A 27,939-nucleotide genomic window follows, 5' to 3' on the forward strand; every position below is an offset into this window, starting at 1 on the left:
TTTTTGTTAAATGAACTGCACAATTTTATCCATAAGAACAAAAATTACGCACACGAAAATGATAACGAAAGGAGACGGGCACCTTTTGCTTTTTTGAAAAGTTAAATGGGATTTCTCACCCCATTAATATACGAGGAGGCAACGAGGGAACTTGGTGGAATATTGGCGGATGATGAAAGGGAAGAACCAATTTTACGCTCACGCAAACGCAATCAGCATAAATGGAGTGACAAAGGGCGGTTAACAACCCACTAGCACACAACAACGCAATAAGATGATGGATGGGAGAGACCAACGTTTTTAGGGGGGGGGGGCAATTTTTTTGTTTGTTTTGTACGATAATCCTCCGATTTGCGAAAAATACACGACAAATAAAATGAAACTAACGAAGAAAGAAGCCCTAGTCGAGGCACCAGATTTCTTTTTCCCATTGGTTCCAGCTCAACCATTAATGATAGAGGTAGAGATGAAGGATGAAAAAGGGTTTTTCATCTCCTATTTTCATCTTTCTGACAAAAGAGGGAAAACGGGGCAAAATTACAACGCACTTGAAATCAATCCCACCGTCTTATTATAAAGATGGTCGCTATTCGAGAATTAGTTCACGCAAACAAACGCACACACACACACGCACAACCACACAAGATCCTTTCTACCTCAGCACCGCTTTGGCCAATTGAACTACATCTGAACGTGTGAGATCATCGATAGGATCTGTCGCAAGTTCGTATTTGGTTAAAAGAAAAAGCAGGTCGACTCTAAGGAAATGGCAAAAAGAAAGAAAAAAAGGATTTTTGTTTTTGGGGAAAAATGATGAAATGTTTTCCCCCGCTAAGATGTTGTGTGTGAGTGACCCGTTTTGGGGGAGGGATCAAAAAGTGCTAGTCTCGTAGGTATCTACTGGTTTTTACATAAGTTTTTCTGTCGGGTTCAATTCGTTCTTGCTTTTGGTGGCTCGTTCGGGTTTCAGGCAGAGGCAACCGTCAGTGGACGTGTTGGAGTTGGTGCTGTCACTGTTCCCATCAGCGGCCACAGTCACCTGTCAATTGGCCAGTTCGACAGATACAAACTGTTTTAGGCGATCCAAATATTGGCTATACAATTCAACATCGTTATGACCAGCCCCCTTTTTTGTTTGTAAAGAAATAACAGATAATTAGACGCCATAAAATAAAATAACAAACAATTCTGAAATTGGATACCTCAACCCACAAGGGCTCTACAGCTTTCGGGCACTTATCATGGATGGCGAGGCCATGGGAAAAATCGATCACTTCGTCCTCTGTTCCATGGATCACCAGCACCGGCGATGTGACTTTCGAAACTTTGTCAATGCTACCAGGAAAACAACAGAAAATTCAAGGTCATTTTATGGTCATCTTCGTGGTTCGGCAACTCTCACGCAGTTATAAAAACACACTCACGAAATTCTCTTTACAATACCTTGGAAAAGCGTCGAAGCACCAGGTGCGTTGAGTCTTGGGAAAAGCGACACGCATACCGGACATTAAGGGAGAATGCAATATAACGGCACCGACTTCATACCTGATTGCAGTGGAATGGTGTTGATAATACACGAAATTTTGAAAAAATCTTTTAATTTTTTTCTTACCGAGACGCCAAGTCAACAGTTGGAACTGTACCAATACTTTGGCCGTACAAAATCACATTTTCTGGTGATATCCCATATCTGGTTCTCAATGCATGCCAGGCAGCATCAACATCTGCATAAAGATTTTTCTCTGAAGGTTTCCCAGTGCTCATTCCATATCCAGAATAGTCATAGCTGAAATCCAACAAATGAAATCTGTCAAGTGAGTTAATTGAACAAAGAAAAAATAGATTGCACAATGCACCCACCTGAATATGTTGCAATTGATTCTTGTTCCCAATCCCAGGTAAAAGCTACTCATCTGTCCCAAATCAACTGCATTTCCATGGGAGAACAGTATTGTGTAGCGGGCATTAGGTGTACATCTGGTTTAACAAGAATTTAAGTCAGACGTGCAAGCAAGACCAAGCTACGGGGCACAAACCTGATAAACATGCAGGCTATCCTGTTTTGCCTGGAAGTGCGTGTATAAAACACTTCCATGTTTTCCTTTTCTCTTTCAGAGTATTGCCACTCTGCACGATCAGACAGGCAGACAGCTTGCTTTGCTCCATTCTCCTCCACGAAGGTGTAGGTGGGCTCTGGTGGAAGAAAGGCCAGCTTTGCTGCAATTTTTGATGGCCAAGGAGGACAGCAAAATAAGCAGCAAAGTTCTCGGACACCAAGTCCGTTCATGGCTCGGCCGTCGTTCTCCAGCTTGATGGCTTAAAAAATGCTTCTTTTGTGTGCAAGATTTTCTTCCCAAATGGCTTGACTGAAATCACTAGACTGGGTTGCTTTATGAAATTTTGTCGAACCCAACAACAGCAGACAAATAATCCAAGACGGAACTAATAAGTAAGAACAGCTGAACTGCCGATGAAGCCGTTCAAAGAAATCACGAGCTATCTAGACTCACGTCATCCAGTAACAGACGAAAATAAAAGACGTACCACCATCAGTATATGACACACACAGTAACACACACACACGCCAAAAAACACCAAGGAGGGACTACGGTACTAGGGGCACTAGAGCTTACTCCACCCCCTTAGACAGTAGCCCGTAGTTCCTTTTCGAGCTGCTTGCGGCTGTTTGTTTTTTTATAACCACATTTAACCATCGAGAATATCGAAAACAAACTTATAAAAATGATTGAAACCAGTTTATTAAACAAATGAAGATATTTTTATCCGGAAACAGTTTTCTGATTGGCTTAAATCTAATGCGTATATTCCTAGCTTGCCATATGCCAGTAATCCCTAGATGATAAAAAATCTAAATTGTCTGCATTAATCTTGAAAGTTCATCATCCTTCGCAACTACCAACGCTGTATCGATCCACCTATGGCACTATAAATGATTCTCATACTTGAGTCGACAAAAAAAGAATCTCGTTCATCATACATCACTACCGCCTTTCAATGTCTCGGACAGTGCAGAGTAGAGAACGCATGATGGAACGATTCTCTTCAAACTACCTACTCGAAGAATCAGCTTAACTGATTGGCTGAATGTCAACTCCAGAAGTTGAAAATAATTCTTATCTTATTACACTAGAGGAATTCCTTAGAACTAAACCAGTGATTTTCTATAGTAGACCCCACATCAAATAGCGATACTTAAAATACACCCGACAAGGGCTCTTGATTCCTACTTCTAACTCAACGTCGTCATAAATCATTTTTCTACTACATCAACATAACTAAATTCACATTTGCTATAGAAAAAAATCAGAAACAACAAATATCTGACAATGCAAGCCTATGTATTGTTTTACACATTACACAGTTTACTTGGCGGCTTGGGCTTTCCTCATCTGGGTGAGAACATTGCCCAATTCTTCACGCTTCCTCTTGGCCCTCAAGTGAGTTCCCAACTAAGAATAGACAGAAGGTTAATTTGATGCTTGAAAATAGCTGAGTACATGTTGAACTTACTCGTCTCTTCAAGAACTTCAAGGCTCGCTTATCCTTTGAGATCTTGAGCAATTCCATAGCTCTCTTCTCATAAGGTGCATGACCAGCAACCTCCTTGACGATGTCACGGATAAACTTGGTGTGTTTGGTGAGTTTCTGTAACGGGAAAAAACCATGTCAGATGTTATCAAAATAGACATCGTGCTTTCAAAGTTAACTTACACCCTTCCTGCGAGAAGGCCTCGGCTTCTGGGGGTTCTTGGTAGTCTTGAAACCCTTCTTCAAACCAACAGCCAAATCATAGCGAGGACGCTTCTTGCTGGGCGTCTGGACCTTTGGAGCTTCCTAAATAAGTTAAAAAGATACACTGTCAATGAAAGCCATATGTAAACAGGTACATGGCAACGAATCTCTCCGACATTCTCATCTCAAGACACTGAACACTTGGATTTCTATATTTAACTATAATACAAACAGTTGAACCATAACTAGCAATAGAACCGAATAAAATTCATAGATGATACAAGTTTCTTCAGATTTAAAGAGATGAAATTACCTTCGCCGACATTTTTTTGGATGTTTCTCGTCTAACTTCAACGAGAAAGAAATGAAAGGAACTCGCTCTGCTTTGATGCCAAATGAGCTTTCCTCGGGTACGCTTTTTCGGTGCAACGACGAGAACCGGCAACGCTGTAGTCCCTAGTAAACCCCCCCCCCCCCCATCCTTTTTTTTGTTATTATTGTTGAATTTGTCTTTGCCACGAAAACAATTAAATTTCAAGTCTTAAATAGGGAAATATGCATTTCGACAACTTATTTCGCTTATTCTTTGGACCTTCGGATTTTAATGGAAGGTATTTCAATTTCGTTAAGTGCTTTTTTTCGATTTCGTATGCGGTTTTCAAACTGGATGACGTAACTTATAATATCTTAATATGGAGTTGGATTTATTCTAGAACTTTTATTTTGATTACTTAAATTGCACATTTTATTTTTTATAATTTAGGCAATATGAGGATAGTGGTGAACCAAATGAAAACCACCCGAGTAATAATCCATTTGGTGATTCGTCTCAATGGAATAGTGAATTTAAACAGCTGGATCAAATGATGATGAAACTTCTTCAGGAGAGCTTCCTAATATTTCGTGACCCTCCTAGATATCAAGAAGAAATTATGATGCCTAAAGATCCAGCAACAGGTTCTCTAAGAGATCAAATGCTAAAACCAGGTTTTATTGACAAGTTACAAAAAAGTGGTTGGGAATCAGAGAGAAGTGCAAAAACTGATGTGGATTTAGATGAAATTATGAAGAATGATGGAAGTCTAAATTCACTGGTGCCTAAAGCTAGAGATAATGGAATGCACTACTCATCCAGGTATGGATTACCATAATTTAATATATATTGTTTATCAAATGATTAAGCTTGAAAATTTATCTCACAGGTCTTCAATGAAATACTTCCACAGTTCTAATGGGGCAACTGAATCGCGGTCAACAGCGAACGATAGAGAGGGCTGTCTCAGAGAATTAATCACAAGAGAATTTAAGGGTAAAAAATATGTCATGGAGAAAAGACAGTGCCCTGGAGCTCCCCCTCAAACAACTGAAACTCTAGTTAATCTTACTAGGGAAGAATTACCAGAGTTTTTCAAAAATTGGAAAATTGATGACTCAACTGGAAACAAAGACACATTCTGATATTTTAACTTGTTTTGGAGATGGGTAATTTATCAGTTTAATTGTATATTTGTGGAATAATTGTAATCATTTAAAATTAAATAAACATACAATAGACGTACATGAGAAAAAATTACAGGTTTAATGTGTCAATTTATAGGTGGCAACCAGACCAATGCCTAGTCCTGTTAAAAAGAAGTACTTCCACTTGTTTGACGCAGATGTGTCTTCACCAAATTCACTGCAGATTTTTATCTGTATAAAGAAATAGTTATAAATCATCTGATGATAAAATGCAAAATAAACAAATAAATTACCCAGCCTCCCTGCTGCAAGATCCATGGAGTAATTTTGTCATTGAGGTAGCTTGCTAGTATCTTGCTGAGATTATTAGATGACTCGATCTGGTCAGAATGTAGCTGTTTGCTTAGTACCCATGTAAAAGCGAATAGGGTCACAATTCTCTCCCAAAGAATGTTGTATCCATTTTCAGCTTCAAAAAGCTCATCAGCCAGTGAAGCAAACTTGTCATGGCCAACACCACGAGAAAGGTCTAGTCGATTTACTAGCTGTTGCATTGGGGATTCACAATTTGCCAACACTTCTCCAACACATGTCGATAACGTCCTGTAGATTGTATCTTTTGACAAATCTATTTTCTCGCCTAATGCTTCTTTGACAATGTTGATGGCGAAAGTTGAGTTTTGTTCGAGCACAGATTCACGAGTCGACTGTGAAGTGTTTTTGCTTGTTAGCCAATTGGTAGAAGCCATGGCTTTATTCATGAAGCAACACAGTCATAAACACAGCACGTAACACGTACAAATGAAAAGAGATGAGATCAGAATTCACGAAGTTTTGGCTACACATTACACCATCGTAACCGTCACTATTGTACTGGTCGTGCGTGTAAAAGACTGGGGAGAGAGATTGGAATGCGAGTAGGGAGGAGGAGGTGGTGCCATCTGCCCTACGGGTATGAGTAAACCACTCGAGATACCCTTAGGCAAGGCTTTTAATGAATGAAGTTTAAAAAAGGAACCTTTTTCCTCCCAGTTCAGGGTGCATTCTTCAGCGTTATGCTTATTACGAGGAACTTTCCCTCTGTCGGGAAATTCTTGTCTAGCCGTAGCCCCAAGGCCGTGTCTAGCTATTAACCCTTTGTTCCTTTATTTTCTCCCGAACAATCCCGTAACCCACTGCACAGAACAAAGCACAATCAATCTTAACTGCTGTGCATCGATAATCGAATGAACTAAATTTTGGTTTCAAATAAAACTACGAATAAAATGCTTTTGAATTTCTGTTTTATATTAAACTAAACTCAGCACAATTTTTAAAATCAAATTCAGAACACATTTCTTTATCTTTCTTGGAAAAATGGACACATTTTTGGAATGTAATAGACTTGATGATTAGGAATATCACATCACTGAAAATAAAACACAATGACTGGATATGTGAAATTAACCACACCCAAAATTACACGAAACTTCTTCATAAAAAACATTGAGCAGAAATTAAGAGGACTTTTTGCAGAGTTTTCAGCAAGTGTTCAGCAGAGACAACACAACATATAAATGTGTTGCGAGAGTTCCATCTAGATATCTAAAATTCTAGATCTACATGAGTTTTGGCAACATGTGCTTTCATCTCTCTACATGGGATGAGAGCTAAACACATATTGCATGAAACAAATCCTCTGATTCTCTAAAAAGTTATTCAAAATTAAAACAATATTCAATGTTATTACAAGAATATGTTACCGTGAACTTGTCATCCATGTGCTCATCATGACGTAGCTTAAGATGAGCATTCAAAGTGTGCTCAAGTTTGAAAGAAGTGCCACATAAAACACACATGTAAGGACATACTCCTGCCTGTTAACAAAACTCAAGAAGTAAAATGATCAACTCTAGTGACTAGTACATGATAAAATAGTTACGTGATACAATGTGTGCCTTTTCAAAAGACTTAACGATATGAAAAATCGTTGGCAGTTGAACATAGGACACTCGAATAGCTCGATTTTCTTTTCTTTCCCCATTATATTGTACAATACTTGTTAATATTACTAGTGTACAGTGTACAATGAACATCAATAAATATTCGAAATGGAGAAATATTGCCCGGATACCGTCGACGACTTTCATTAGATGTTGCCAAGTACACAACAATGGCTTCCAGATGTGCAATAAAATAACAAATTTCAGAAATTGACAATTTTGAAATACAAAAAGCGTTAAAAGATCTCCTTCAAAATTTGATGGTCCTGAGAAGGACCGTTGTCAGAATGGGTTATTAAAATGACAATAAATTTTAAAAATGACAATTAGGATTGTTTAAGCACGTTCTCCTCGAATACGACGAGCCAATTGAATGTCTTTAGGCATGATGGTGACTCGCTTGGCATGAATGGCACACAAATTGGTATCCTCGAACAAACCAACCAAGTAAGCTTCGGACGCCTCTTGCAAAGCCATAACCGCCGAACTCTGGAAACGCAAATCAGTTTTGAAGTCTTGAGCGATTTCTCGGACTAGACGCTGGAACGGCAGTTTTCGGATGAGCAATTCAGTCGATTTTTGATAACGACGAATTTCACGAAGAGCGACAGTACCGGGTCTACATGCACACAACAGTAAATTATCAAAAGTTTTACACACATAGAGGACAGATTAAATAATAATCTACCTGTAACGATGGGGTTTCTTAACACCTCCCGTTGCTGGAGCAGACTTACGGGCAGCTTTAGTAGCCAATTGCTTACGAGGAGCCTTACCACCAGTGGATTTACGAGCAGTCTGCTTGGTACGAGCCATTTAAAAAAATTAGTAACTTTTATATAAAACAATTGAACGAGACCGAGAGAGTTTTATTTACAATGACTGAAATCTACCCTTTATATAACATTTTTACGGACGTTCCAGAGATATGTGGGCGGAGCTCAGCATTTCAGTACGTGATTGGGCTCTTAGAACAACCAATGAAATCGCTAGGCGACCGTATAAATAGAACTGACAAACCGAACTTGTGTCACTCTTTGTTCAGTCACTGTCGACAAACAAAGTTTATTTTACTTATTTTACTTATTAAGAAAGTTCAATTCAGTCTGATTAAAAAATGACAGGTCGTGGTAAAGGAGGCAAAGGTTTGGGAAAAGGTGGTGCCAAGCGCCATCGTAAAGTTTTGCGTGACAACATTCAGGGCATCACCAAGCCTGCCATCCGCCGTCTTGCTCGCCGTGGAGGTGTCAAACGTATCTCTGGTCTGATTTACGAAGAAACCCGTGGTGTGCTGAAAGTATTCCTCGAAAACGTCATCCGAGATGCTGTAACGTACACTGAACATGCCAAGAGGAAGACAGTTACAGCCATGGATGTCGTCTATGCTCTGAAACGTCAGGGCCGCACTCTGTACGGTTTCGGTGGTTAAGCAGTTTGCAAGGAAGAACACGACAATACGACACAATCCCCAAATTAGTAAGTCCAGTTGCTATATTTTTGTTCTTGTGATGGTGTATTGATGACGTCATTTTTATCTGCGCAGTTAATCCAAGATGGCGACCGACATTTTTATCCAACGTGCTTTCTCATCCTTTCTTACGGATCCGCTGCAGCCATGACATCAAACGGCAGTCGAGCGAATCAAGAAATTCAATTGCCCTGATTCATTTCTACACAATATCTTCATTTCTACACAAAATCTTTCATTTCACACGTTTTAATTTCCACTTGTACTCGATCTTTGATGTCCAATTCGAATAATGTATTTCGGTATCCGTCTTAAGGTGATTCGGCTGTTTGTTTCACCCAAAATACAAGCCTTAAGCTGTAAATTCTGAAGTTTTTTAAAGTTAATTTAAAGGTATGAAGTTGATGTGAATTCACATAAAATAATACTTAGGAAAATGAATGTATTAAGGTTATTTAATACATTCCAGAAGGGTTTTTAAATCAATGAGTATAATAACCAATATGAAATTATAGTATGCTATGAAAGATGAATAATTGAAATGCATGGTGTACTGACTCCAAACAAAACAGGTGTTTTATTCATAAGATTGTTTTCTTTCCATGACAATAGAAAATTACAGTTCCTCTTTGCTTATTCTAGCAGTTGGGCTTGCATCTGCAACGATGTTTTTTGCTGATTTCAGTATGGCAGGTATTTCATCATTCCAAAACCGTGTAGCATCAGCTCGGTAATCAACATCAACTGTTAGCTTTGAGCCGATACGAAAAAGTCGTCCTTTTGTGCTGAATGGAGCCCAAGCTGTCGGTATGAATTCAGTGATGCTTGGAGTAGGAACACTAGTTAAATATGCAGAAATGATTTTCTATGCCACATCTAAATTATATTTCAACTACCTAGTTTTGGCAAAATTAGCCAACAACGGAAGAAAGACATTCTTGCTAAATTTGAGATCTTCGGCTGACATAGGTGAATCTTTGCCCCACAAATCACTAAAGACGTACTGAAGATCGTCTCCCTGAGCCACACCTAGAGATTATTCAAAAAGAATTGATAAAAGATCAAAAGTTGTCGTAAAATCATGACTATACCGAAATCGGCGATTTCACCCTGCAGATTAACAACGCTATGCTGTCCACGATATTCAAAAAGGTAACGATAAGTCAGCACGCTATGGTTTGCCAATAGACGTGAATATCGATCAGTGCAGCGAGTGTAGAGTAAATCCGTCAAAAACTAATTGAAACCAAAGCGAGAGGTATTAATAACTTCTAGAACAATTGAAATATATCTGAACAAAATTACTTCGATGTATTTTGGTCTGAATTGATCCTCTTCATCGAGATCAACGTTGCGGAAATACTTGCGCCGGATAGCTTTCGACAATGGAAGCAGTCTCCGATCCAGTTCAGACATAATTGGTAAAAGACGAGGAAGCTGATCGATGAAGCTGTCGTCGTAACGGCCACTGCTTATGGTATTTAGAGTCACTATACACGAAGGGAATTAATATTCTAGTTCATAATTTAAAAAAAAAATTTAGAAATGGAGTCATTTACGTCGATAAAAGAAGGCCCCTTCGTCTTTTGTTTGACCAGTTAAAGTTGGCAAATGGTGAAAAGAACCTTTAATAAGCATTTCTTCTGGATCGGCTGGAATAACGTAACCGTCGACGACAGGAGCAAACCAACGGGGAAAGCTGTAAAATATCTTAAGAGCCAAAAATATCATGAAACAAATAAATGGTTGTGAACAATTTAAAAGTAAATGAAATGGGAAAAGGAACGTTTTGTCTACTTACATACATATCGTTGGATTTAACAACAAGTTCATCAACAGGTGCACTACGCAAACAATCCATCATCTCTGGAACTCCCATTTCATCGCAATCTAACCGTCGGGCAAGTTCGGCAGCAGCTTCCTTCGGTTTTTGTTGAATATATTGACCGCACATAGCGTTGCCCGACAACGCAATGATGCGATGAAAGAGTCCTTCAGCAAGAGGCGACATACCCAGGAATGTTGCTGAAGCTGCTCCGCTGTCTTCTCCAAAGAGTGTTACCGAGTTGGAATCACCCCCTTGATAACAATCGTGTAAATATCAAAAGGTTTAGAATTTAAAACATTTCAAAATTTGTTCTACTGCTCGTTCTCACCAAATGCCGAAATATGATCCTTGATCCAACGCAGAGCGGCTAGTTGATCCAGCAAAGCCCAATTACCTGGGGCTCGATGATCCGCGGTACTCAAAAAACCTACACATACAATCATCGATTACTACGAGAAGGTAAATTGCAGTTTAGCTTTGTCTTTAGCATTACCTAGAGCTCCGAGACGATACTGAACAGTAACTAATACGATGTCTTGCTCCATCAAAAGCTTTGGACCAAAAAAGTATGACGAACCACCTCCCATCACGAAAGCACCGCCGTGCAAAAACACCATCACCGCCTTTGAACTTCGTATCTAAAATTCAAACAAGATGATGAAAATAATTTACTCTTGATAACTTGATTTACATACTGAAGGTGTGTAAACGTTGAGTGTGAGACAGTCTTCATCACCGATTGGTTGGCCTGTTTGAATGCTGAACTGAGGACAAAGGTGACCGTCTTGTAGAGCGTTGCGAATACCCGTCCAAGGTTCCTCTGCTTCCGGTGGCTAAGTGAAAAATTTAAAAATTGGAAATTAGAAAACAACAAATTAGAAAACATACAAACTGATTTACCTGAAAACGTTTTGCACCTGATGGCGCTTTAGCATATCTGATACCCTTGAATGCGTAATACGAAGTTTTGAAATCAACCACCTCTTTATGACCGCGTAATGAGCCAATTTTCGTTTTCAATACTACAGTTTCTTCGTAAAAGCCCTCCGATGTTTCTTCTTCGATATTTGTTGACCAACTTAGTGAGACCATGCAACAAAGAACGAGCAAAAAGGGCAGTACTAGTATATCCTTTGCTACCATGACGGTGCGCTGACGTAAACGATTTTCAATTGGTATAGCTCAAGATGATTTTTGGAAGAACTTGTTGATTGACAAGAATCTTAGCGATGACTGACAAACCAAGAGTTGTCATCTCTGCTTTTATACAACAAATGTCCGCGTTACGGTACGTCGAACAAGACGCCCTTTCCTTATGTTTGCCCTCGACAGAAGATTGCAGTGTCACTAATTAATTGGTTTGTCAGCTGGTAGTAATAAAAAGAGTGAAACTTCCTCAAATACAGTTGATGAACTAAAGTCACTGAAAGACCACCAAGGCTTATTAATCACACAACATAGATGAATTCGAACGAGTCAAAGAATTATACTTCACCACCGCAATTAACTTACGAGAAGTTATGGATCGGTGCGGACAACGACACTCTTTACTTTCACTCTTGGTTCTATTAGAATGTTCGAAAGCCATGACAGCAGTACGCAACTTAATTAAACTTCCTGTGTGATAGTTATTCATGTAATAAAAACAAGTAAAACTAAATACCTATATACTTAGAGGTCGAAAAGGATTTCATCCTATTTAACATTTCCGCGATGTTCCTACGTCGATCGTGTGATAAAATGGACCAATACTGGTTACGATATTATTTCGGCTAATTCTGTTTTCACTTGTCCTTGAGATTTTGCTTTATAATAATGACATACTCTTCCTGTATTGTTGAATACAGGAAGGCACGGAAGGGTGCTAACCTGGTACAGGAAAACAAGAACCGAATAATGTTATAACGCTGAGAACAATTTTTGAAATTCTGATAAATGCCTGAATTTGTATTGCACCACCTGAAAGAAATGTCAACGTGATAATAAACACCATTCGGAATATACAGCAAAGGCAAGCTCATAATCACAGAGTAAATAAAATAATTGGCACGGTCATAATGTAGCTAGGTTTACGTTGAGGAAGGTGAGGCGGGGAATATCTGGCTAATCAAATCCTTTTTGTTGACTTTACCCATAGCGTTCCGAGGCATCGAATCAACTACTTTCCAAACGGTGGGGATAGCATAAGGGGCCAAAGGTGCATGTTTCTTACACCAAGACTTGAGGTCATCAACCTTGAGTTTACTTTTCTCATTCGGTACCACTACAGCAGCCACCTACAAGGTCAGGGAAGAATAAAGCATCAATCAATGTCTGATCGATCGCTGTCGGGATTTAGCAAGCATTACCAGTTGTCCCCAGACAGGATCGGATAGTCCAACCACAGCACAATCGTCAATCTGTGGATGAGCGAGAAGTTCTGTCTCAATTTGAAGGGCGCTGAGTTTGTGACCTCCTGATTTAATAATGTCAGCAGATGCTCTTCCGAGAATGCTGTAGTAGCCATTATTAAACTGGGCAATGTCTCCTACGAAGGATACTGTGCATAACTGAAGTGATCACAATCATTTAAAAAGGTTTCATTACCTGTTTTGAACCATCCGTCTTTTGTGAATTCTTTTTCTGTAGCTTCAGGTTTGTTCCAATAACTCTGGAAAACGCTATTACCCCGAATGAGTAACTCGCCCGATAGACCAGCCTGTTAAAATTTAAAATTATTAATATTCATAGATGATGAAGGACTAAATGTTTCTCACCTTGCCAGGTTCAACTTTTGTGGCTTTATGGTTGCCCTCTGCTAAAATGTCGTAGTACACTTTAGCACCATCTGAACTAATTTTGAACTCAGCGATGCGGACACGTACGCCAGGAATAGGCAGTCCCACATGACCTTCAACATAAATGTTTAAGTTTGTTTCCATGGTATTAAATCGTAGTTTTTTGTTACCAGGTCTACGTTCTCCTTTGATTGGATTAGACAAAGCCATTCCAATCTCAGTCATTCCATAGCGCTCCAATAACTTATGCCCTGTGATGGATTGCCACTGATGAAATACAGGCTCTGGTAAAGGGGCGGAACCGCTGACCATCAATCTAAAAACAACATTTGTAATAAGGTTCTAGAAAAAGTAAAATAAAATTGTACACCCATGTACCTCATCTTCGAAGAGCAAGTTGATTTAACATATTCTTTAAGTTTAGGATTTCCAGCAAATTTTCGCTGATACTCGGTAATAAGTTTTGAATAAATAGTGGGGACAGCCATAAATACAGTCGGTCGCTCGCTATTCGACATGTTTATACCTAAAAGGTTAGCCCATACGGCACTAGCATCAAATTTTGGCAGCATTATGCATCTAAACAAAAATGTTTAAAATAACTACCACATTAAATGTCTCAAACATTGGATACCTGGCCCCGACATATAACGGGCATAGAAGAGCATTAACGATTCCATGTGTGTGATACAACGGCAATGTGTGGACAATTACATCTGCAGGGGACCACGCCCAGGAAGTTATCAAGGAACGGACTTGGGAGTCTACGTTAGCGTGACTCAATAAGACCCCTTTAGGCTTCCCTGTAGTACCACTGGTATACAGAATCATCGCATTGGCTTGCTGGTAGAAGGTTGTGGGCATAGAGAATTCGCTCAACAGTCCGGTTAATGTCGAATCAATGGATGGAGGACTAGTGTCCACCCGAACGCTTGAAAAAATGTTTTCGGGTTTCTTTTCTGAAACAGTGCGATTGCTCGTCGAGCTTTGCTGCGACCACGAATCATCAATAACCAACAACGGGAGGTGACTATTTAAATTAGAAGCCACCGTCGCCATTAGCTCCACATTAGCTCGATCTGACGTAGTGATTACCAAGGAAGCTTCTGAATCCTGTTAAGGATTCATGAAATTTTAATTAATAAAACAAAACAAAACATTGTAAACAAATATGTGACCTGAATGTAGTATGACAGCAACGATGGAGGGTGTGCTGTTGTCAAAGGGACGGCTTGAGTAGTACATTCATGTAAATAAAATTAAAAGAAGAAAAAATGAGCGTAATACATAATTAAATAACGATACTTTGATACGTGTCTGTGCGTTTATAGCAAAGCTATTATAAGACGCCGAAAGTCGTCATTACCATGAAATTCAGCAAGAAAGTTGGCACAATTTCAAAATGATAATGATGTTGACACTCAAGGCTCAAATATTTCACTAATAGAAGTATTAATTAAGGAAACAAATTTTTGCATTAACAAGATCTCATATTTCATTACCAAGAAAGGAAGAACCTTGACCTAAATCACATCTTCCTTATCTGGAATGCATAGTGCCATATCAGGAATGTACAGTACTGTATAACATACACATGCAATTGTTTTGATGCACATAACTGATTGACTTAAGGGATTTTATACAAAACAAACACACAACCAAGCTAAGAAACATTGACAAAATGATAGTAAAAATGAAACTCACCAATATGACCTGAAGCCCAGCATGCCCACTGAGCAAGAACATAGGTGACATCATTAGGACATAAGAAAACAATTCTTTCTTGAGTTCTATTAACCCCAATTTTTTCTTGAATTTTTTTAGCCAGCAACAAGCTTTTTCGTAAAACTTCTTGATAAGTGTGAACTCCATTTTGATCTTTGAGTGCAACTTTATGTAAATGATTTGTAGCAATCTGAAAAACTGGGGTAATCAATGTTTCGCTGCTTTCTTTTATTTTTTCATTTGCTAATGAACAAAAACCTCTTCCTGAAACTCTGTACAAAGTAGGTGATTTTTTTGATGAAACAGAACTTAGCAAACAAAATATTGGTTTGAGAATAAGGAAAGCCATTTTTTAAATTCGCAACTGCGATTCACTTGTTGCCGAGCTTTAGCGAAATGTACTGACTACTAGAACACAACGTCCTTCTTCATCAAACACAAAATGTCTTGTGGCTGGTAAACAAAGTTCCTGAATTCAAGCCAAAAAATGATAGCTAGAGTCCTTGAGACAATGTGGCGCTAAACTTTCAAGGTTGTAAAAGGGGGCGCAACCACGAGTTACGTATTACCGTGTTACCAAGCGAAATACATGCGCAATATCTGCGTCCTATGTCGTAATTCCATAACTTTGGACATGCGTGCAGTTTTCCTATGACTTAACTCTATGCCAAATTCCAGCACTGAACAGAATGCTTAAAAGTACAGACGAATATTTACTTTGATGAGAAAAGATTTTTCGAGGTTGTCACGTCATTTAATTTCAAATTCAGATCAGAAATTCATTTATCTAACTAAAATAATATTAAGTATTGCATTAGAACAATAATTTAAACTCACAACTTGTTTTTTATTTTATATTATCGGAAAAAGATTAAGCAGTTTTGACAAACAAAAACAGTGATAGTGTGATACTCTTCCCACACCCCATTTAAGATGAGGTCGGTAAATGACGGGGTGTTTTAACCGAGAGTCCGAGAGTTAGGGTTCAAGAATTGTATTGTATAACTGATTGCAATTGTACAAACAAAGATAAATTTCAAACTACAACGCCTGTTATGACATATCACGATGCTATAGTATACATATTAATAGCACATAGCAGCACACACATATTCAAAGTTTGCTAGAACCTGGATTATTATTAAATGCCACTTTTGCGAATTCTACTTTATTAACCTTACCCAACGCATTACGGGGTAGTTCGGAATATATTCGCCATTCACTTGGCACTATGTAAGGAGCCATTCTTTCTTTGCACCATTGTTTAAGAGCTATTAAGTCTATGGTCATCTCAGGGTTCGCCAGGACAAGGACAGCTGCTACCTACGAAGCACACAATCAACATCACAGGTAAAGTGGGTGGCAAATAAATGAAATTGCTGGTGAATCAACGTGTGATACCTTTTGTCCCCAAGTAACATCAGGAATTCCGAATACCGTGCAATCTGCAATTTCGGGATGACCAAGAAGATGTGTTTCGATTTCGAGAGCAGAAATTTTAAATCCGCCGGATTTAATAATGTCGGCTGATAATCGGCCAAGGATCTTGAAATAACCATTATCAAATTGAACTGAATCTCCTACAAAAACAACCGAGATGTTATTCACACGAATTGGCCCTTCAACATAAAAGCAGACAAGCAGTAACAAACCTGTTCGAAACCATCCATCCGCAGTAAAATCTTTAGCTGTGGCTTCTGGTTTGTTCCAATAACATTTAAAAACGTTTGGTCCTTTGATAAGAAGATCTCCTATGACTTTCTAACAAATAGGATTTCATGGATATTAATAATAGAAGCTTTTTTATTCAATCCAAGGCTTTTGAAAAAAACTGATTGTGTTCTTACATCATTTGCGTAGCCTTTTGAAAACTGGTCGTAGCTGGTCTCGAACAAGATTTGATAATTAGCTTTCGATCCAAGAGGAGAAGACTGAAATTCTGCTAATCTGATGCTGACACCAGGCGACGGAACTCCAACATAACCTTAATAAAGTCAAAGGGAAGTACTAACAAGGATTTATGATTGTATGGATAAATTCTAGTTTTAGTTTTAATTGGGAATGTTTATTGTTTAGGTAATAAGTGTATGAAGTGGGGTTAAGCTGAACCAAGGACCTTACCAGGGCGTCGTTCTCCCTCCAGAGGAATAGACAAAACAGAACCAATTTCCGTCATCCCATAACGTTCCACAATTTCAATTCCAGTTGCTGCTTTCCATTTGTAAAACACCGGCTCAGGAAGAGCTGCAGACCCGCTAATCATAACCCTATGAGAAGAAATTAAAACAAATTATTTGTTGTCTCCCCATTCAAATCTAACAAGAAATACCTAAAGTTGTTAGAAATACTAGCTTTCACATATTCCCTTTTCCGTTGAGTTTCCCCATAAGTGGAATCGTAATGTGAGAGTAGTTTGCTGTACATTGTAGGCACACCCATGAACAGAGTAGGCTTTTCCTCTTGACTCACGTTAGTATTTAAGAAATTTTCCCAAATTGCTTTCGAGTCGAATTTGGGCAACATAATACAACTGAAATTAAGCCGCTGAATTTAGTGTCGATAACAGTAAGTAATTTCATTTAAATTCGAATACCTGGCTCCTACATATAGGGGACACAGCAAAGCGTTTATAACACCATGAGTGTGATGAAGTGGAAGCGCATGAACGATGACGTCTTTTTTGGACCATTGCCATACTTCAATCAACATTCGTACCTGAGCATCGATGTTTTTATGACTCAGTAGAACTCCCTTGGGTTTGCCGGTGGTTCCACTAGTATACAGCATCATAGCATCAGAATTCTGATAAAATTCCATTGGCTTTGTGTCACAGAGAATGGATTTTAGTTGGGTGGGTGTAACATTTTGGTTGATGGTTTGTTGCCATGATTCTTCTAGAATTACAGATTTGGTATCCTGACCAACTGTTTCGTGGACAGCATTAAGCAATTGGGAATGACTTTGAGAAGCAATTATTAAGGCAGCATCACAGTCTTTGACATAGTAACCCAACAAAGATGGAGGATGAACCGGACTGAGTGGTACAGCTGCAATAGAAATAATCATTATTAGAGAACTTTATGTTTTGATATATGTTTTGATACCAATGTGCCCTGCCGCCCAACAGGCCCACTGAGATATAACATAGGTAGAGTCATTCGGACAGAGGAAGCCAATTCTTTCTTGATTTTTTTCTGGACCTATAGAACTTTTAATCATATTTGACAATTTAATGGCTTTAAGCAACACATCCAAATAGGTATGAGATCCATGGCTGTCTTTAATAGCAACTCGATTGAGATGTTGAAGAGCAATTCGATGTGCAGGAATGATACCACGATTTTCCATCGTGGATTGAATTCTGCCTGGAGGATCTGTATTACTGATAGAGTATGGTCTACTTCGAAGGGTTGAATTAAGTACACCGGATCTCAATGACTTTAGAAAAACAGAGAGCATCGTCATGTTATTCATCAGTCAAGTAATAAATCGTGAGATATCTTATCATCTATAAAGGTGTAATTCTGCACGTCGAGATAAAATTCGAATCTGATAAGAATATTAATAATCCTATGAAGTAACCTTGGAACTTGGAAGTCTGGATAGAGACAACTGATGTGTTTGTTTACAAAAAAAAAATACTTTATGTCGTCTGCTGTAGCTCCCGGCCTCTTTTCGCAAGTCAAAAAGACCAACAGGCTTGCACAATCGTTTGCAATCTTTTCTATAATCGTTTTAAATGTTATGTATATAAAGGGGAAAAAATCAAAACAATTACAATTGGGGTCCAACCACCCAATATTTTGTAATTAAATTATTTTCTAATTAGATGCTCCTCTATAATACTCGTGAAACGGCAACGTTGTCTAGACTGTCAACAAAAACTTGTTGTTGGAAATTTGTGTCCGGGAGTTACACTGAAAAGTGAAAACTGCGCGAAGAAACTGATTCTTCGGGATATTATAATTTGAAATACATTACGTGTGAAACGTTATTTTTTTGAATTATGAGTCGAAATCCCTCTTCCTCGGCAGTTCCAAATGCAGCTGGTCAGCCGGCTGGTGTAACACCATCAACCAGCACTCCATCTGCATCTGGTCTTGAAGTCCTTGGAATACCCGGAGGAACATTTCTCAGAGAAGCTTTGACTTCGTGTAGTGATCCTCTTCAAGCCATCGAAGAATTTCAAGTTGAAAATGGAATACTTCTACCTTCTTTAAGACCAATGATGCCACTTTTGGATTTACATGGAGTAAAGCGGCTTGATTTCCACATATCTGTCATGGAGGTTGTTTACATGAAAAGATTTAAAACACACTTAGTTTTCAATTATTTTTATGCTTTTAGGCACTTCGTGATAAGCTTTTGGCCCAAATTGCTGATTTAGGTAATGCATCTTTAATTATTTTAAAATCAGTTTTATTTTACATTAACTATCTTCAGGCCAAAAAGAAGGAAAAGAGAAAGACAAGAAATTGAAAGAATTGTTGAACAAAAGCTTTCTTGTAGTTAAAACTAAAGCTCTAAGGCCAGTTGTTATGGCAGTTATGAAACACCTTTCTCATGTTGATGAAAAATACCTCAAAGTTTTGGTAATGTAATACATTTATTATTTGAATTCAGAATTTAATGAAATGATTGATCTCAGGTGAAAGACAAAGAACTTTATGATGATTGTGATACTGTGGTTAAGAGGCAAATGTGGAAAGGTATCCTCTTAGATAACATTTCAAATACAAGTATTATAACTTTTCATTCAAATTTTAGACAACCAATCCCTTTTTGGTGATGAGGTTTCACCTTTACTCAGTCAATATATCAAGGAAAAAGAACAACTTCTCTTTGATCAAAATAATCTGACAAATTTGTTTTTCCTACCATCTCCTAAGGTAAAATGAAATGGTATTAAATGGTCTTTGTGGCGCTGCGACAAAATATATACCTTTTTTATTGGTCAAGGAGAAAAATAAAAATCTTTCTTTCGATTCCCAGGTTCGCCGCCAAGGAGAAGTGGTCCAGAAGCTAGCGCATATGATCGGAAATAACGTTCGGCTGTACGATATGGTTTTGCAGTTCTTACGAACATTATTTTTACGTACTCGTAACGTTCATTATTGTACATTGCGTGCTGAACTGCTTATGGCTCTACATGAGACGGAAGTGCAAGAAATTACAAACGTTGATCCATGTCACAAGTTCACCTGGTGCGTGGATGCTTGCATAAGGGAACGTAATGTCGACACCAAACGTTCTCGAGAGATTCAAGCGTTTCTCGACGGTATAAAAAGTGGCCAGGAACAAGTTCTTGGAGATCTGTCTATGATGCTGTGCGATCCCTATGCCGTCCATTTCTTAGCTACGTCATCGTTGAAGATTTTGCACAACCTTGTTGCATCAGAAAGTTTGCCTCGAGAACACCATATTTTACTTTTATTGTTACGGATGCTTGCGCTTGGTTTAAGCGCATGGCAGATGATCGATTCTCAGGTAGGACGAAGATTCAAAACAACCATTATTCCTTTATTAATTTCAGTAATCTTGTGCAGGAATTTCGGGAACCACGGCTTGATTCTCAAGTTGTCACGAAATTTCTTCCGGCTCTCATGTCGCTAATGGTGGATGATCAAGTCCGATCTCTAAACTCGAAATTACCCAGTGATGAACGTGAATCAGCTTTGACCATTATCGAACATTCAGGTACATGTAACCATTACTGTGAAGTTTCAAGGCACGTTTACTTAATGCTTCTAATAATAGGACCTCCACCCGATGCATTCCAAGCATACATATCTGAAAGTAGTGTACCTTGTGTTCTAGCAATGTATTACACTCTCCAGGTATTATTTATACTATATGTGAATAATGGCATTTATTACTGTCATTCCTCGGATTTAGGTGGCAAGAAGTAGAGACAAAGTGGCTTTAACTCGTGTTTTGGGCACGCTTGCTGTTGGTCACGGCGAACGATCATTCGAAGATCCTTTCCTTCACACTTTGGTAATATCCTATTTTACCTATTAGATCATTAAAGTAAATAACTTTATAATTGGAAAATAGGTTGCCCATCTGATTCCAATGCAGGATGAATTTGTCAATGAAATGTTTTGCACAGTTGTTTTTGATGAATTTTTTTTCACATCAATTGGCAAGGAGAATGTTGTCAGACATTTAACAAAACTTGTGTGGTATGTTCATCATAAGCTACCTGCTGCTAGACTTGATACCTTAATGAAAGCACTTCAACCAAATCCTCAATCCCCTGAAATCATGCATCAGGTAAAAATATTATTATATTGGCATAGAAAAAAAAGAAAATGTCCATAAATGTGCTTTGCCTTTAGGTCTATAAGCAACTGGAGCAAAGAATTGAATCATACCAGCTGAACCCATCATCTATGACTCAAGGAGTCCACAATGATGACTCTGTGTTGATGATGAATGTACCTACTCCAATGTCAATGTAGAATAAAACAGTGTATTGGTCAGGCTTACAAACAAGATTTAATGATGATTTATTGATAATAGAGCTCCAAATTCATCCCATCATGAATCTCATCTACAAGAAGAGAATAAAACTTAGTCAATATGGAGTAGCCATAAAAAAACATCAAATTCAAAAACTACTTACAGTCCTCCAGTTTGATGTGATCCTTGTAAATAGTGTACCATTTTTTTAGAACAATCTTCTCCCATCTGGTACCTGTTTGCGCAGCAATCAATTTTTTCAAATCTCCAATTGTGTCGTCAGGGTTACATTTGACTCGAACTTTCTTGCCAAGACGATCGTTGCAGGTGATCTCGATCATTTTGTATAGGTAAGACTTGTCACTTTGTCAGGCCTTATAAGTGAACAAAAGGCAGAAACTTTAGTCTGATGTCAACTAAACAAATGTAAGTCGTCTACTCTCAAGTGGACAGCAGCGCTGTACAAAACTTTTCAAATTTCAATGAAATATGAACTTGTTGGACGAACGAATTTTGACGTGAATTTTGTGCGACGAAAAGAAGCAGAAGACGACGCTATGACCAACACAGTTGCCTTCCGAATTTGTATTTAATATTTTAGAAATGAAAATAATCGTAAAATAATTTGTAAGAATGGGAATAAAAATAAAAATAAAATTCTAAATAAAAATCTATTATGGTTAGGTTAGTTTTAGTTTTCTACGTATTTTATCATTTTGTGTGTACATACACCGAGTTTACATTACATTTGACAGCTTGTCCCGACGTCGTCTTCTGCCTTCTGCTCGATGTGTTTACGATTAGTGTTATCATATAAATTTATACGTTTGTTTTTTAAAGGGGATTGGCAATCCTTTTTTTAATTTTCTAATTAAATTTTAAGCAACTAAAGATGTTTTCCGCCTTAAAAAAGTTAGCTGCAGGAAACAATAAGAATGAAGCAAATGGAAAAACTCCAGCTGGAGGACAGCAAGCAATGCATGCATCTTTACAAAAGAAATTTGCCAAAGGAGTGCATTATAATAGTAAGATAGTGAATTTTTGTTTCCGTAATGACCTTGTCCTTAATTCAGACTATTTACAGTGAAGATAATTATACGAGGTGACAGAAATGTAGGTAAATCTTGCCTATTCCACAGGCTTCAGGGAAAAGCTTTCATAGACAATTATGATCCAACTCAAGAAATACAGGCAAGTTTTTTTTTTCTTTTACAAATGGTTCCTTATTATCCATTTAAACATAAATGTTGGGGGATTTCTGAAAACCTATTTTAACATAGGTTGCCAGCATTCAGTGGAGCTACAAAGCAACAGATGACATAGTCAAAGTAGAAGTGTGGGATGTTGTTGACAAGGGCAAAAAGAAAAAACCTTTGGAAGGCTTGAAACTCAATACATTAACTCCTGCATCTCTTGCCGAAGAACCAGCATTAGATGCAGAGTTCCTTGATGTCTATAAAGGGACGCATGGAGTAATTATAATGCTAGATATTACCAAGCAATGGTGAGTGCACAGGTTGAAATATTATTGTAAGCCTTTAACTAATGTATTTCAAGGTCAATAGGACATTTGACTACGTTAAACGAGAACTTCCAAAGATTCCAACAACCATTCCCGTTATGGTGCTTGCAAATCATCGAGATATGGGACACCATCGATGTGTCTCTGAAGACGACGTGAAATTTTTTATTGAAAGCTTAAATCGGTAAGAAAATAACTAAAGTTAACAATTTTTTTTGTATTTCTTTTCGAATACTTTTATTGAATCTAGGAGTAAAACTGATGCCCAAATTCGATTCGGCGAAAGCTCTATGAGAAACAGCTTTGGACTAAAGCTTCTTCATAAATTTTTCAACTTACCATTCCTAGCTTTGCAACGTGATTCTCTCCTTAAACAGTTGGAAACAAATTTACAAGAAATGTCTCTAACTAATGAAGAACTTGATCTCTATTTAGAGACGGATGATGCTAGCTATGATAAGTAAATTATTATTAATTTTGTTTGTTTTTTTTCGAATTATTTGTATATTGTTTCTTTTTGTTGACAGATTTCTAGATCTACTTACTCAAAAACGACGGCAAACAGCTGATTCACTAAGCGCAGCTACAGCGTCAAATGCCGTACAAGCTCCTGCTCCTAACGCACCTATATCATCCGCACCCGCCGCAAAACCGCAAGCGGCGGTCAATCCAGTTCAAGCAACCACATCTAAAGTAATGAAATCTTCCATAGACCAACCAAAACCTGCAACACAGACCGTGAATAGTAAGCCAAGCCTTAAAATCTTTTGACAAAAAAAAAAATATATACATAATATTATGTCCATTATAGCAGGCGATTCTACTAAAAAGGAGAACGAATTTTCCAGCGTCGAAGACTTTATTGTCGATGGGGACGACGGAGAGCAAGCCTTGGGTTTCCTTTCTTCCATCGACGAAATACCTAGTTCAACGGTAAAAGGGGTTTTAGTCGAGCAAGATTCAGACAGGTAAAAGAAACAAAAATATGAATTGATCAAAATTTTATTTTAAATCGTAAAATGGGAATTTAGTGATGCTGAGAATGAAGGCAATCCCATGGTGATGGGTTTTCAAGATGAAATCGATGATGAGGATTATCTTCGAGCATCTGAGTTTGGAAATCCTGTTACACAGATCTCAGATTCTTCTTCGGACGAAGAAGTACCAGTTCCACAGACCGATAAAAAAGAAGCAGCTGCTTATAAAGTGAATAAAACGGTTGAGGATATTACTATCGAGGACGACCTAGATGACTGGCTCAATGATGGGGCTGAAAAATTACCTTCATCAAAATTGAAAGTTTCTTCATCATCGAGTTCCCTGAAAAACAATGAATCTGTCAATCGAAAAGTTCCTGAACCAAAGACGGTAGACGTTTCGCTCGAAGAATTGTCCCTTGAAGTGACAGGCAAGAGTAAAAGAGTAAAAGAAAAAAAAAGCAAACGGAAATCCAAAAAATCATCAAAGGATGAAAGAACCTCAAGTAGTCCTGCTCCGGATTCCGATGTAGTTGAGGAATCCCGTCCTTATAACGAATACGAAGAACTCTAAAAGATATTCATTTTTATTATTATTATCTAATCATTTAGACCACAATATCGATTTGTTTACTTTTCTATTTTAAGTTAAGTGGTGTACAAGGTATAATGTGTTCTTAAGCTTTTCAAATGCAAAAATATGTTGACAAAGGCCATCATTTATTTATTAGTTAAAAAAAGAAAAAAAAAGCATAATGAAGCCTTAAATAATTTTGGATAATTGCCGCTTAATAAATGTATGAGTTTTCTAACGCCGCTTAACTTTATTTTTATTTTATAACCGTTAAAGTTGGCTTATGTTATTTTATACAGAACTGGAAAGCAATAGAGAAGAAAAAACGGACGCTATAATGCGAGATGAAGATAGTTAATGAAGGGCAGGGAAAGGGTTATGTATATCTGATATTACAACAATATGTAAATTACAATATGGGATGAATTTGATAATGATGACTGATACAGTATTGCTTTCATGGAAGTCGCTCATGGAAGTAATTCACATCCACTGTCGAATATTTTCCTGCGAAAAGCCGAAGCAGTAAGTTTATGTAAGCTGAGACTTAAGGATGTCTAATTACCTTGACTTCCTCAGTGAGTGGACCACCTTCTAGTAGAAATTCAAGCTGAATACGCAGCTGAGGGGGAATGTTCTTCGAGGATTGGACCGGAGACTGACTTGTACATGTCAAATATGGATGGGATAGAAGCTGCTCAATTGATGGTCGATTGCGCGGATTGCGATCGAGACAGCCTTTTAGAACTGCTATAACCATCGGATCAGCAGTCAAAGGAAAGTCTATAACATGACGCTCATCAACGATGGCACTGATTTTCTCGATCGTGTCCCTGAACTTGCTAAAAGGTGGGTTCTTGTAGATGAGACTGTACAACATACAGCCAAGAGACCACACGTCTGTTTTCCTGCTTATCTGTAACTCAATAGTGTAATATTAATACGAAGATTTCGAACGGATAAGAATTCAACATACCTTATACTCTTGGTACGTTCCAGAAGGCGTAGCAGATTTGATTGCTTCTGGTGCCATGTAATTGTATGTACCGCACTGGCTGTCCTTCATTATCGACGTCATGTCGGCCTAGAAAGAAAACGATTAAATCGATTCGTTTAAGATTTTAACAGTTCTCATACCTGGATAGAAGTGGCAATACCGAAGTCGATCAACTTTAAGCCTCCATTGACCAAAAGAAAGTTAGCCGGTTTCAGATCTGTATGAATCACATCTACAACGACAAGATTAATGAATGCTCATACTTATAATAGAAACAGTAATTACTTTTGTCATGAATCTCTTTCACAGCTTCTAACATTTCCTGCCAGTAAAAGCGAATCAGGGTAGGGTTGATGGCGTTGAGACTGGTGCGAGTCCGGATGACAGTTGCGAAGTCGGTATCACCCTTTTCCATTACCAACAACAATTTCTCTTCTTCTTCGTTGTACTCGCTACAGATTTGTATTACTTTACGGAATTGGAGGGCACATACTAGCAATTAACTTACTATTCAAGAAGGCGGACGACGCGAGGCAAACCTTGCAGTTGTTTCAATAGCCGGACTTCATTAATATAGCCTTCAGCTGTGACTTCGTCAACGGAATCAAGACGAACAACTTTTAAGGCAAATATGTCAGTCATTTCTTGGTTCAGTACCTGCGTTTCAAAAGTCAATAAATAAATCTAAAAAATGAGTTACGCAAGATTTCAAGTTCAACCTGATATACGACACTTGATCCCCCACGCCCAAGCGGTTTCATAACGCTGTAAACCTTGCCGTTTACTGCTATCTGCTTGGTTTTCGGAGTCGGTCGAGCATTTGGAGGGGGTAAAATATTGTTGCTGGAAACTGGGGGAATTAATTTGCTTCGTTGCTCCACATGTTGTTGGATGGGATCAATTGGTTGAACTTCTGCCACGACGCTTACCACTGGTTGAATAGGTACTGGCAGCGGAGGTTTAGAGCTTGCTAGATTGAAAATTGGAGACGTTTCTGCCTGTACTTTGGGTAATAAAATGCCGAGTGATGGTTTTTGTTCATCGTTATGCATTTCAGTCTTCGAAGTCGAAGCTAACGAAACTAGGGATGATTCTCGTATTTTGGTTGTACTAAATGATGAATGTCCAGTCCACGTCAGCTTTTTAGCTAGTGGTGTTTGCGCTTGATCTAAAGGATGCATTTTGACAGTCGGTTGTGTCGGTAGTCCAAGAGCACTCGCTGTATCTGAAGTAGAATTCAATCCTGATTTGTTCTTGGCATTGGTGAAAGCATATATTTCTTCCATTTCCGAAGGCACAGATGGTAACTTATGGGTCGAAAAGGATGACTTTTCCGGTTGGTTCCATGCAACAAATTCATTTTTTGCTCCAGGTAGAGGCATACGTGAAACATCTGGTTTTAGAATAGCAGCACAAGGTGCTTCTTCTTTTACTTGTGTTACTATCCCAAGTCCTTCAGTAACTAGTTTGATGGAGGACTCTTTATGAGATTCTGGATGATTGATTTTCGTGCCAAAACCTTGTTGGGTATTTGTGGAGGAAGGGCCATAACCCCATTTTGAAACCTTATCTTCTGAATTGCCAAATTTAGACTGTAGGTTGAGTGGAACCTCATGTTGCTGTTGGCTAATAGGCTTACGAAAGATGTCTGGGAGAGAATCACTGGTGAGAGTCAAAAGATTGGATACATTACTTTCTTGGAGAACATTGTTGTAATGTGCTTTTTCTTGAGTGGTGTTTCTCTCAACCGTGTGAAGAGAGTGGTCCAACTTTCTTATCCTGTGTAGTTCTGGTGTTGATTCAGAACGACCAAACCTTGCATGAAAAGGAGTTACACAGTGGAATTTAACTTGAAATTTAAAAAAAATACTTTGGAGTTGATGGAAAATCATGTGTTCCAAATCTTGAATTATCATTTTCTTTGAAGCAAAGTCTGGGTGTCCGTGGCAACTGAGGCCTTCCTGGTGTCATAGGATTGAGATTGGAAGCAGACACACTGGATGGGCGGATCGGCTTCAAACCACTCTTCTTCCTTGCATATCTACTGGAATTGGTTCCTGTACCTCCATCATGATTCTGTGTATTTTCTCCTTTTGTAGCATCATCACTAGAAGTGGGACTTGGTCTTTGCCAACCAGGGGTGGCAGCAGTAGAGATTATTCTGTCAATAGACACATATATAAACCAAGTACCAAGAGAAAAGTTTGCTGACACTACTTAAAACTTACATCGGTGGTTTTTTTCTATCAATATCTTCTTTTCTTATAAGTCCATACATTGCTTTAAATACTTTATATATTTTTTCCTTGCTAACGGTCGCTCTCTACCGCATCAGTTAAATTCAAAACTTTTTGTCTGAATTTGTCTGCATTCGGCTGTTGCCAGATTTCACAGATATGGATTTCAGAAA

The 27,939-nt window shown here is 38.3% G+C and overlaps 11 protein-coding genes and 2 long non-coding RNA genes across 15 annotated transcripts; 5 read left to right on the plus strand and 8 right to left on the minus strand.

Annotated features, from left to right (window-relative positions):
• Positions 1-310: 310 nt before the first annotated feature.
• LOC124192789 (alpha/beta hydrolase domain-containing protein 17B-like) lies at positions 311-2,703 on the minus strand. Its single transcript, XM_046586286.1, has 6 exons — positions 2,037-2,703; positions 1,861-1,977; positions 1,613-1,786; positions 1,444-1,545; positions 1,203-1,335; positions 311-1,126 (listed from the first exon to the last, which is right to left on the minus strand). Exons 1-6 carry the CDS (start codon positions 2,285-2,287, stop codon positions 1,043-1,045), a joined length of 861 nt encoding a protein of 286 aa, XP_046442242.1. The 5' UTR covers positions 2,288-2,703; the 3' UTR covers positions 311-1,042.
• Positions 2,704-3,342: 639 nt separating this feature from the next.
• LOC124192825 (60S ribosomal protein L36-like) lies at positions 3,343-4,189 on the minus strand. Its single transcript, XM_046586327.1, has 4 exons — positions 4,067-4,189; positions 3,733-3,855; positions 3,532-3,666; positions 3,343-3,470 (listed from the first exon to the last, which is right to left on the minus strand). Exons 1-4 carry the CDS (start codon positions 4,076-4,078, stop codon positions 3,384-3,386), a joined length of 357 nt encoding a protein of 118 aa, XP_046442283.1. The 5' UTR covers positions 4,079-4,189; the 3' UTR covers positions 3,343-3,383.
• A 29-nt stretch (positions 4,190-4,218) lies between these two features.
• LOC124192800 lies at positions 4,219-5,683 on the plus strand. Its single transcript, XM_046586295.1, has 4 exons — positions 4,219-4,364; positions 4,517-4,888; positions 4,956-5,235; positions 5,351-5,683. The coding sequence occupies exons 1-3, from the start codon at positions 4,309-4,311 to the stop codon at positions 5,209-5,211; spliced, it is 684 nt and encodes a 227-aa protein (XP_046442251.1). The 5' UTR covers positions 4,219-4,308; the 3' UTR covers positions 5,212-5,235; positions 5,351-5,683.
• On the minus strand, positions 5,240-6,266 carry LOC124192810 (bcl-2-like protein 1). The gene is made up of 2 exons (XM_046586304.1): positions 5,508-6,266; positions 5,240-5,445 (listed from the first exon to the last, which is right to left on the minus strand). Exons 1-2 carry the CDS (start codon positions 5,973-5,975, stop codon positions 5,332-5,334), a joined length of 582 nt encoding a protein of 193 aa, XP_046442260.1. The 5' UTR covers positions 5,976-6,266; the 3' UTR covers positions 5,240-5,331.
• Positions 6,267-7,452: 1,186 nt separating this feature from the next.
• On the minus strand, positions 7,453-8,076 carry LOC124192818 (histone H3). The gene is made up of 2 exons (XM_046586314.1): positions 7,885-8,076; positions 7,453-7,815 (listed from the first exon to the last, which is right to left on the minus strand). Exons 1-2 carry the CDS (start codon positions 8,010-8,012, stop codon positions 7,533-7,535), a joined length of 411 nt encoding a protein of 136 aa, XP_046442270.1. The 5' UTR covers positions 8,013-8,076; the 3' UTR covers positions 7,453-7,532.
• Positions 8,077-8,103: 27 nt separating this feature from the next.
• LOC124192837 lies at positions 8,104-9,028 on the plus strand. The gene is made up of 2 exons (XR_006873861.1): positions 8,104-8,672; positions 8,740-9,028. It is a non-coding gene; the product is annotated as an uncharacterized LOC124192837 (long non-coding RNA).
• A 175-nt stretch (positions 9,029-9,203) lies between these two features.
• LOC124192781 (carboxylesterase 4A-like) lies at positions 9,204-11,635 on the minus strand. Its single transcript, XM_046586273.1, has 10 exons — positions 11,393-11,635; positions 11,188-11,325; positions 10,986-11,130; positions 10,821-10,919; positions 10,466-10,743; positions 10,224-10,374; positions 9,970-10,154; positions 9,756-9,900; positions 9,561-9,693; positions 9,204-9,503 (listed from the first exon to the last, which is right to left on the minus strand). Exons 1-10 carry the CDS (start codon positions 11,633-11,635, stop codon positions 9,281-9,283), a joined length of 1,740 nt encoding a protein of 579 aa, XP_046442229.1. The 3' UTR covers positions 9,204-9,280.
• LOC124192844 lies at positions 10,669-11,191 on the plus strand. The gene is made up of 3 exons (XR_006873866.1): positions 10,669-10,772; positions 10,855-10,951; positions 11,044-11,191. It is a non-coding gene; the product is annotated as an uncharacterized LOC124192844 (long non-coding RNA).
• A 783-nt stretch (positions 11,636-12,418) lies between the features above and the next one.
• Positions 12,419-15,704, minus strand: LOC124192770 (malonate--CoA ligase ACSF3, mitochondrial-like). 2 transcript variants are annotated; one of them, XM_046586260.1, is made up of 10 exons: positions 15,564-15,681; positions 14,974-15,463; positions 14,448-14,500; positions 13,904-14,382; positions 13,648-13,848; positions 13,440-13,585; positions 13,249-13,382; positions 13,079-13,190; positions 12,841-13,019; positions 12,419-12,768 (listed from the first exon to the last, which is right to left on the minus strand). In XM_046586260.1, the coding sequence occupies exons 2-10, from the start codon at positions 15,341-15,343 to the stop codon at positions 12,562-12,564; spliced, it is 1,881 nt and encodes a 626-aa protein (XP_046442216.1). In that variant the 5' UTR covers positions 15,344-15,463; positions 15,564-15,681; the 3' UTR covers positions 12,419-12,561. The 2 variants fall into 2 exon arrangements, with proteins under 2 accessions (XP_046442216.1, XP_046442210.1); XM_046586254.1 differs by having other exon boundaries at positions 14,974-15,704.
• A 268-nt stretch (positions 15,705-15,972) lies between these two features.
• On the minus strand, positions 15,973-18,634 carry LOC124198122 (malonate--CoA ligase ACSF3, mitochondrial-like). The gene is made up of 8 exons (XM_046593806.1): positions 18,099-18,634; positions 17,588-18,041; positions 17,324-17,524; positions 17,116-17,261; positions 16,842-16,978; positions 16,647-16,755; positions 16,396-16,574; positions 15,973-16,317 (listed from the first exon to the last, which is right to left on the minus strand). The coding sequence occupies exons 1-8, from the start codon at positions 18,466-18,468 to the stop codon at positions 16,108-16,110; spliced, it is 1,806 nt and encodes a 601-aa protein (XP_046449762.1). The 5' UTR covers positions 18,469-18,634; the 3' UTR covers positions 15,973-16,107.
• Positions 18,635-18,847: 213 nt separating this feature from the next.
• On the plus strand, positions 18,848-21,489 carry LOC124198102 (negative elongation factor B-like). The gene is made up of 11 exons (XM_046593776.1): positions 18,848-19,282; positions 19,342-19,381; positions 19,438-19,586; positions 19,643-19,703; positions 19,762-19,883; positions 19,987-20,481; positions 20,541-20,691; positions 20,752-20,831; positions 20,890-20,991; positions 21,052-21,270; positions 21,336-21,489. The coding sequence occupies exons 1-11, from the start codon at positions 19,001-19,003 to the stop codon at positions 21,456-21,458; spliced, it is 1,824 nt and encodes a 607-aa protein (XP_046449732.1). The 5' UTR covers positions 18,848-19,000; the 3' UTR covers positions 21,459-21,489.
• A 519-nt stretch (positions 21,490-22,008) lies between these two features.
• On the plus strand, positions 22,009-24,770 carry LOC124198110 (rab-like protein 6). Of its 2 annotated transcripts, none has more exons than XM_046593784.1 (8): positions 22,009-22,484; positions 22,544-22,650; positions 22,740-22,963; positions 23,025-23,165; positions 23,232-23,441; positions 23,509-23,726; positions 23,793-23,949; positions 24,013-24,770. In XM_046593784.1, exons 1-8 carry the CDS (start codon positions 22,352-22,354, stop codon positions 24,530-24,532), a joined length of 1,710 nt encoding a protein of 569 aa, XP_046449740.1. In that variant the 5' UTR covers positions 22,009-22,351; the 3' UTR covers positions 24,533-24,770. The 2 variants fall into 2 exon arrangements, with proteins under 2 accessions (XP_046449740.1, XP_046449748.1); XM_046593792.1 differs by having other exon boundaries at positions 22,208-22,484; positions 23,796-23,949; positions 24,013-24,670.
• A 120-nt stretch (positions 24,771-24,890) lies between these two features.
• On the minus strand, positions 24,891-27,921 carry LOC124198097 (dual specificity protein kinase Ttk-like). The gene is made up of 9 exons (XM_046593768.1): positions 27,758-27,921; positions 27,400-27,690; positions 26,249-27,344; positions 26,038-26,186; positions 25,815-25,981; positions 25,670-25,761; positions 25,509-25,616; positions 25,098-25,448; positions 24,891-25,039 (listed from the first exon to the last, which is right to left on the minus strand). The coding sequence occupies exons 1-9, from the start codon at positions 27,805-27,807 to the stop codon at positions 25,016-25,018; spliced, it is 2,328 nt and encodes a 775-aa protein (XP_046449724.1). The 5' UTR covers positions 27,808-27,921; the 3' UTR covers positions 24,891-25,015.
• Between the last annotated feature and the right edge of the window lie 18 nt (positions 27,922-27,939).

This window comes from Daphnia pulex, chromosome 1 (assembly GCF_021134715.1).
Source record: "Daphnia pulex isolate KAP4 chromosome 1, ASM2113471v1".
In the NCBI taxonomy this organism is placed as follows: domain Eukaryota; kingdom Metazoa; phylum Arthropoda; class Branchiopoda; order Diplostraca; family Daphniidae; genus Daphnia; species Daphnia pulex.

Coding starts and splice junctions, on each gene's coding strand:
- LOC124192789 (XM_046586286.1), bottom strand. CDS start 2,287: ATGAACGGACTTGGTGTCCGAGAACTTTGCTGCTTATTTTGCTGTCCT. Junction 1,787..1,860: donor ATCAATTGCAACATATTCAG/GTGGGTGCATTG, acceptor GTTGGATTTCAG/CTATGACTATTCTGGATATG. Junction 1,127..1,202: donor TAGAGCCCTTGTGGGTTGAG/GTATCCAATTTC, acceptor CAAACAAAAAAG/GGGGCTGGTCATAACGATGT.
- LOC124192825 (XM_046586327.1), bottom strand. Junction 3,667..3,732: donor GGCCTTCTCGCAGGAAGGGT/GTAAGTTAACTT, acceptor TTCCCGTTACAG/AAACTCACCAAACACACCAA. Junction 3,471..3,531: donor TGAAGTTCTTGAAGAGACGA/GTAAGTTCAACA, acceptor GTCTATTCTTAG/TTGGGAACTCACTTGAGGGC.
- LOC124192800 (XM_046586295.1), top strand. CDS start 4,309: ATGCATTTCGACAACTTATTTCGCTTATTCTTTGGACCTTCGGATTTT. Junction 4,365..4,516: donor CCTTCGGATTTTAATGGAAG/GTATTTCAATTT, acceptor TTTATAATTTAG/GCAATATGAGGATAGTGGTG. Junction 4,889..4,955: donor GGAATGCACTACTCATCCAG/GTATGGATTACC, acceptor TTTATCTCACAG/GTCTTCAATGAAATACTTCC.
- LOC124192810 (XM_046586304.1), bottom strand. CDS start 5,975: ATGAATAAAGCCATGGCTTCTACCAATTGGCTAACAAGCAAAAACACT. Junction 5,446..5,507: donor TCTTGCAGCAGGGAGGCTGG/GTAATTTATTTG, acceptor TTCTTTATACAG/ATAAAAATCTGCAGTGAATT.
- LOC124192818 (XM_046586314.1), bottom strand. CDS start 8,012: ATGGCTCGTACCAAGCAGACTGCTCGTAAATCCACTGGTGGTAAGGCT. Junction 7,816..7,884: donor AAGAAACCCCATCGTTACAG/GTAGATTATTAT, acceptor GTGTGCATGTAG/ACCCGGTACTGTCGCTCTTC.
- LOC124192781 (XM_046586273.1), bottom strand. CDS start 11,635: ATGGTAGCAAAGGATATACTAGTACTGCCCTTTTTGCTCGTTCTTTGT. Junction 11,326..11,392: donor CAGGTGCAAAACGTTTTCAG/GTAAATCAGTTT, acceptor TTTTTCACTTAG/CCACCGGAAGCAGAGGAACC. Junction 9,901..9,969: donor TCAGACCAAAATACATCGAA/GTAATTTTGTTC, acceptor GGTTTCAATTAG/TTTTTGACGGATTTACTCTA.
- LOC124192770 (XM_046586254.1), bottom strand. CDS start 15,343: ATGGCTTTCCTTATTCTCAAACCAATATTTTGTTTGCTAAGTTCTGTT. Junction 13,849..13,903: donor CCGTTATATGTCGGGGCCAG/GTATCCAATGTT, acceptor ATTTTTGTTTAG/ATGCATAATGCTGCCAAAAT. Junction 12,769..12,840: donor ATCCTGTCTGGGGACAACTG/GTAATGCTTGCT, acceptor CTGACCTTGTAG/GTGGCTGCTGTAGTGGTACC.
- LOC124198122 (XM_046593806.1), bottom strand. CDS start 18,468: ATGAATAACATGACGATGCTCTCTGTTTTTCTAAAGTCATTGAGATCC. Junction 16,575..16,646: donor GGATGGATGGTTTCGAACAG/GTTTGTTACTGC, acceptor TTGTTTTTGTAG/GAGATTCAGTTCAATTTGAT. Junction 16,318..16,395: donor ATGTTACTTGGGGACAAAAG/GTATCACACGTT, acceptor TGTGCTTCGTAG/GTAGCAGCTGTCCTTGTCCT.
- LOC124198102 (XM_046593776.1), top strand. CDS start 19,001: ATGAGTCGAAATCCCTCTTCCTCGGCAGTTCCAAATGCAGCTGGTCAG. Junction 19,382..19,437: donor GGCCCAAATTGCTGATTTAG/GTAATGCATCTT, acceptor AACTATCTTCAG/GCCAAAAAGAAGGAAAAGAG. Junction 20,832..20,889: donor CAATGTATTACACTCTCCAG/GTATTATTTATA, acceptor CCTCGGATTTAG/GTGGCAAGAAGTAGAGACAA.
- LOC124198110 (XM_046593784.1), top strand. CDS start 22,352: ATGTTTTCCGCCTTAAAAAAGTTAGCTGCAGGAAACAATAAGAATGAA. Junction 23,442..23,508: donor GATGATGCTAGCTATGATAA/GTAAATTATTAT, acceptor TTTTGTTGACAG/ATTTCTAGATCTACTTACTC. Junction 23,727..23,792: donor TGCAACACAGACCGTGAATA/GTAAGCCAAGCC, acceptor TGTCCATTATAG/CAGGCGATTCTACTAAAAAG.
- LOC124198097 (XM_046593768.1), bottom strand. CDS start 27,807: ATGTATGGACTTATAAGAAAAGAAGATATTGATAGAAAAAAACCACCG. Junction 26,187..26,248: donor GATCAAGTGTCGTATATCAG/GTTGAACTTGAA, acceptor TTTGAAACGCAG/GTACTGAACCAAGAAATGAC. Junction 25,762..25,814: donor GAAAGAGATTCATGACAAAA/GTAATTACTGTT, acceptor TTGTCGTTGTAG/ATGTGATTCATACAGATCTG.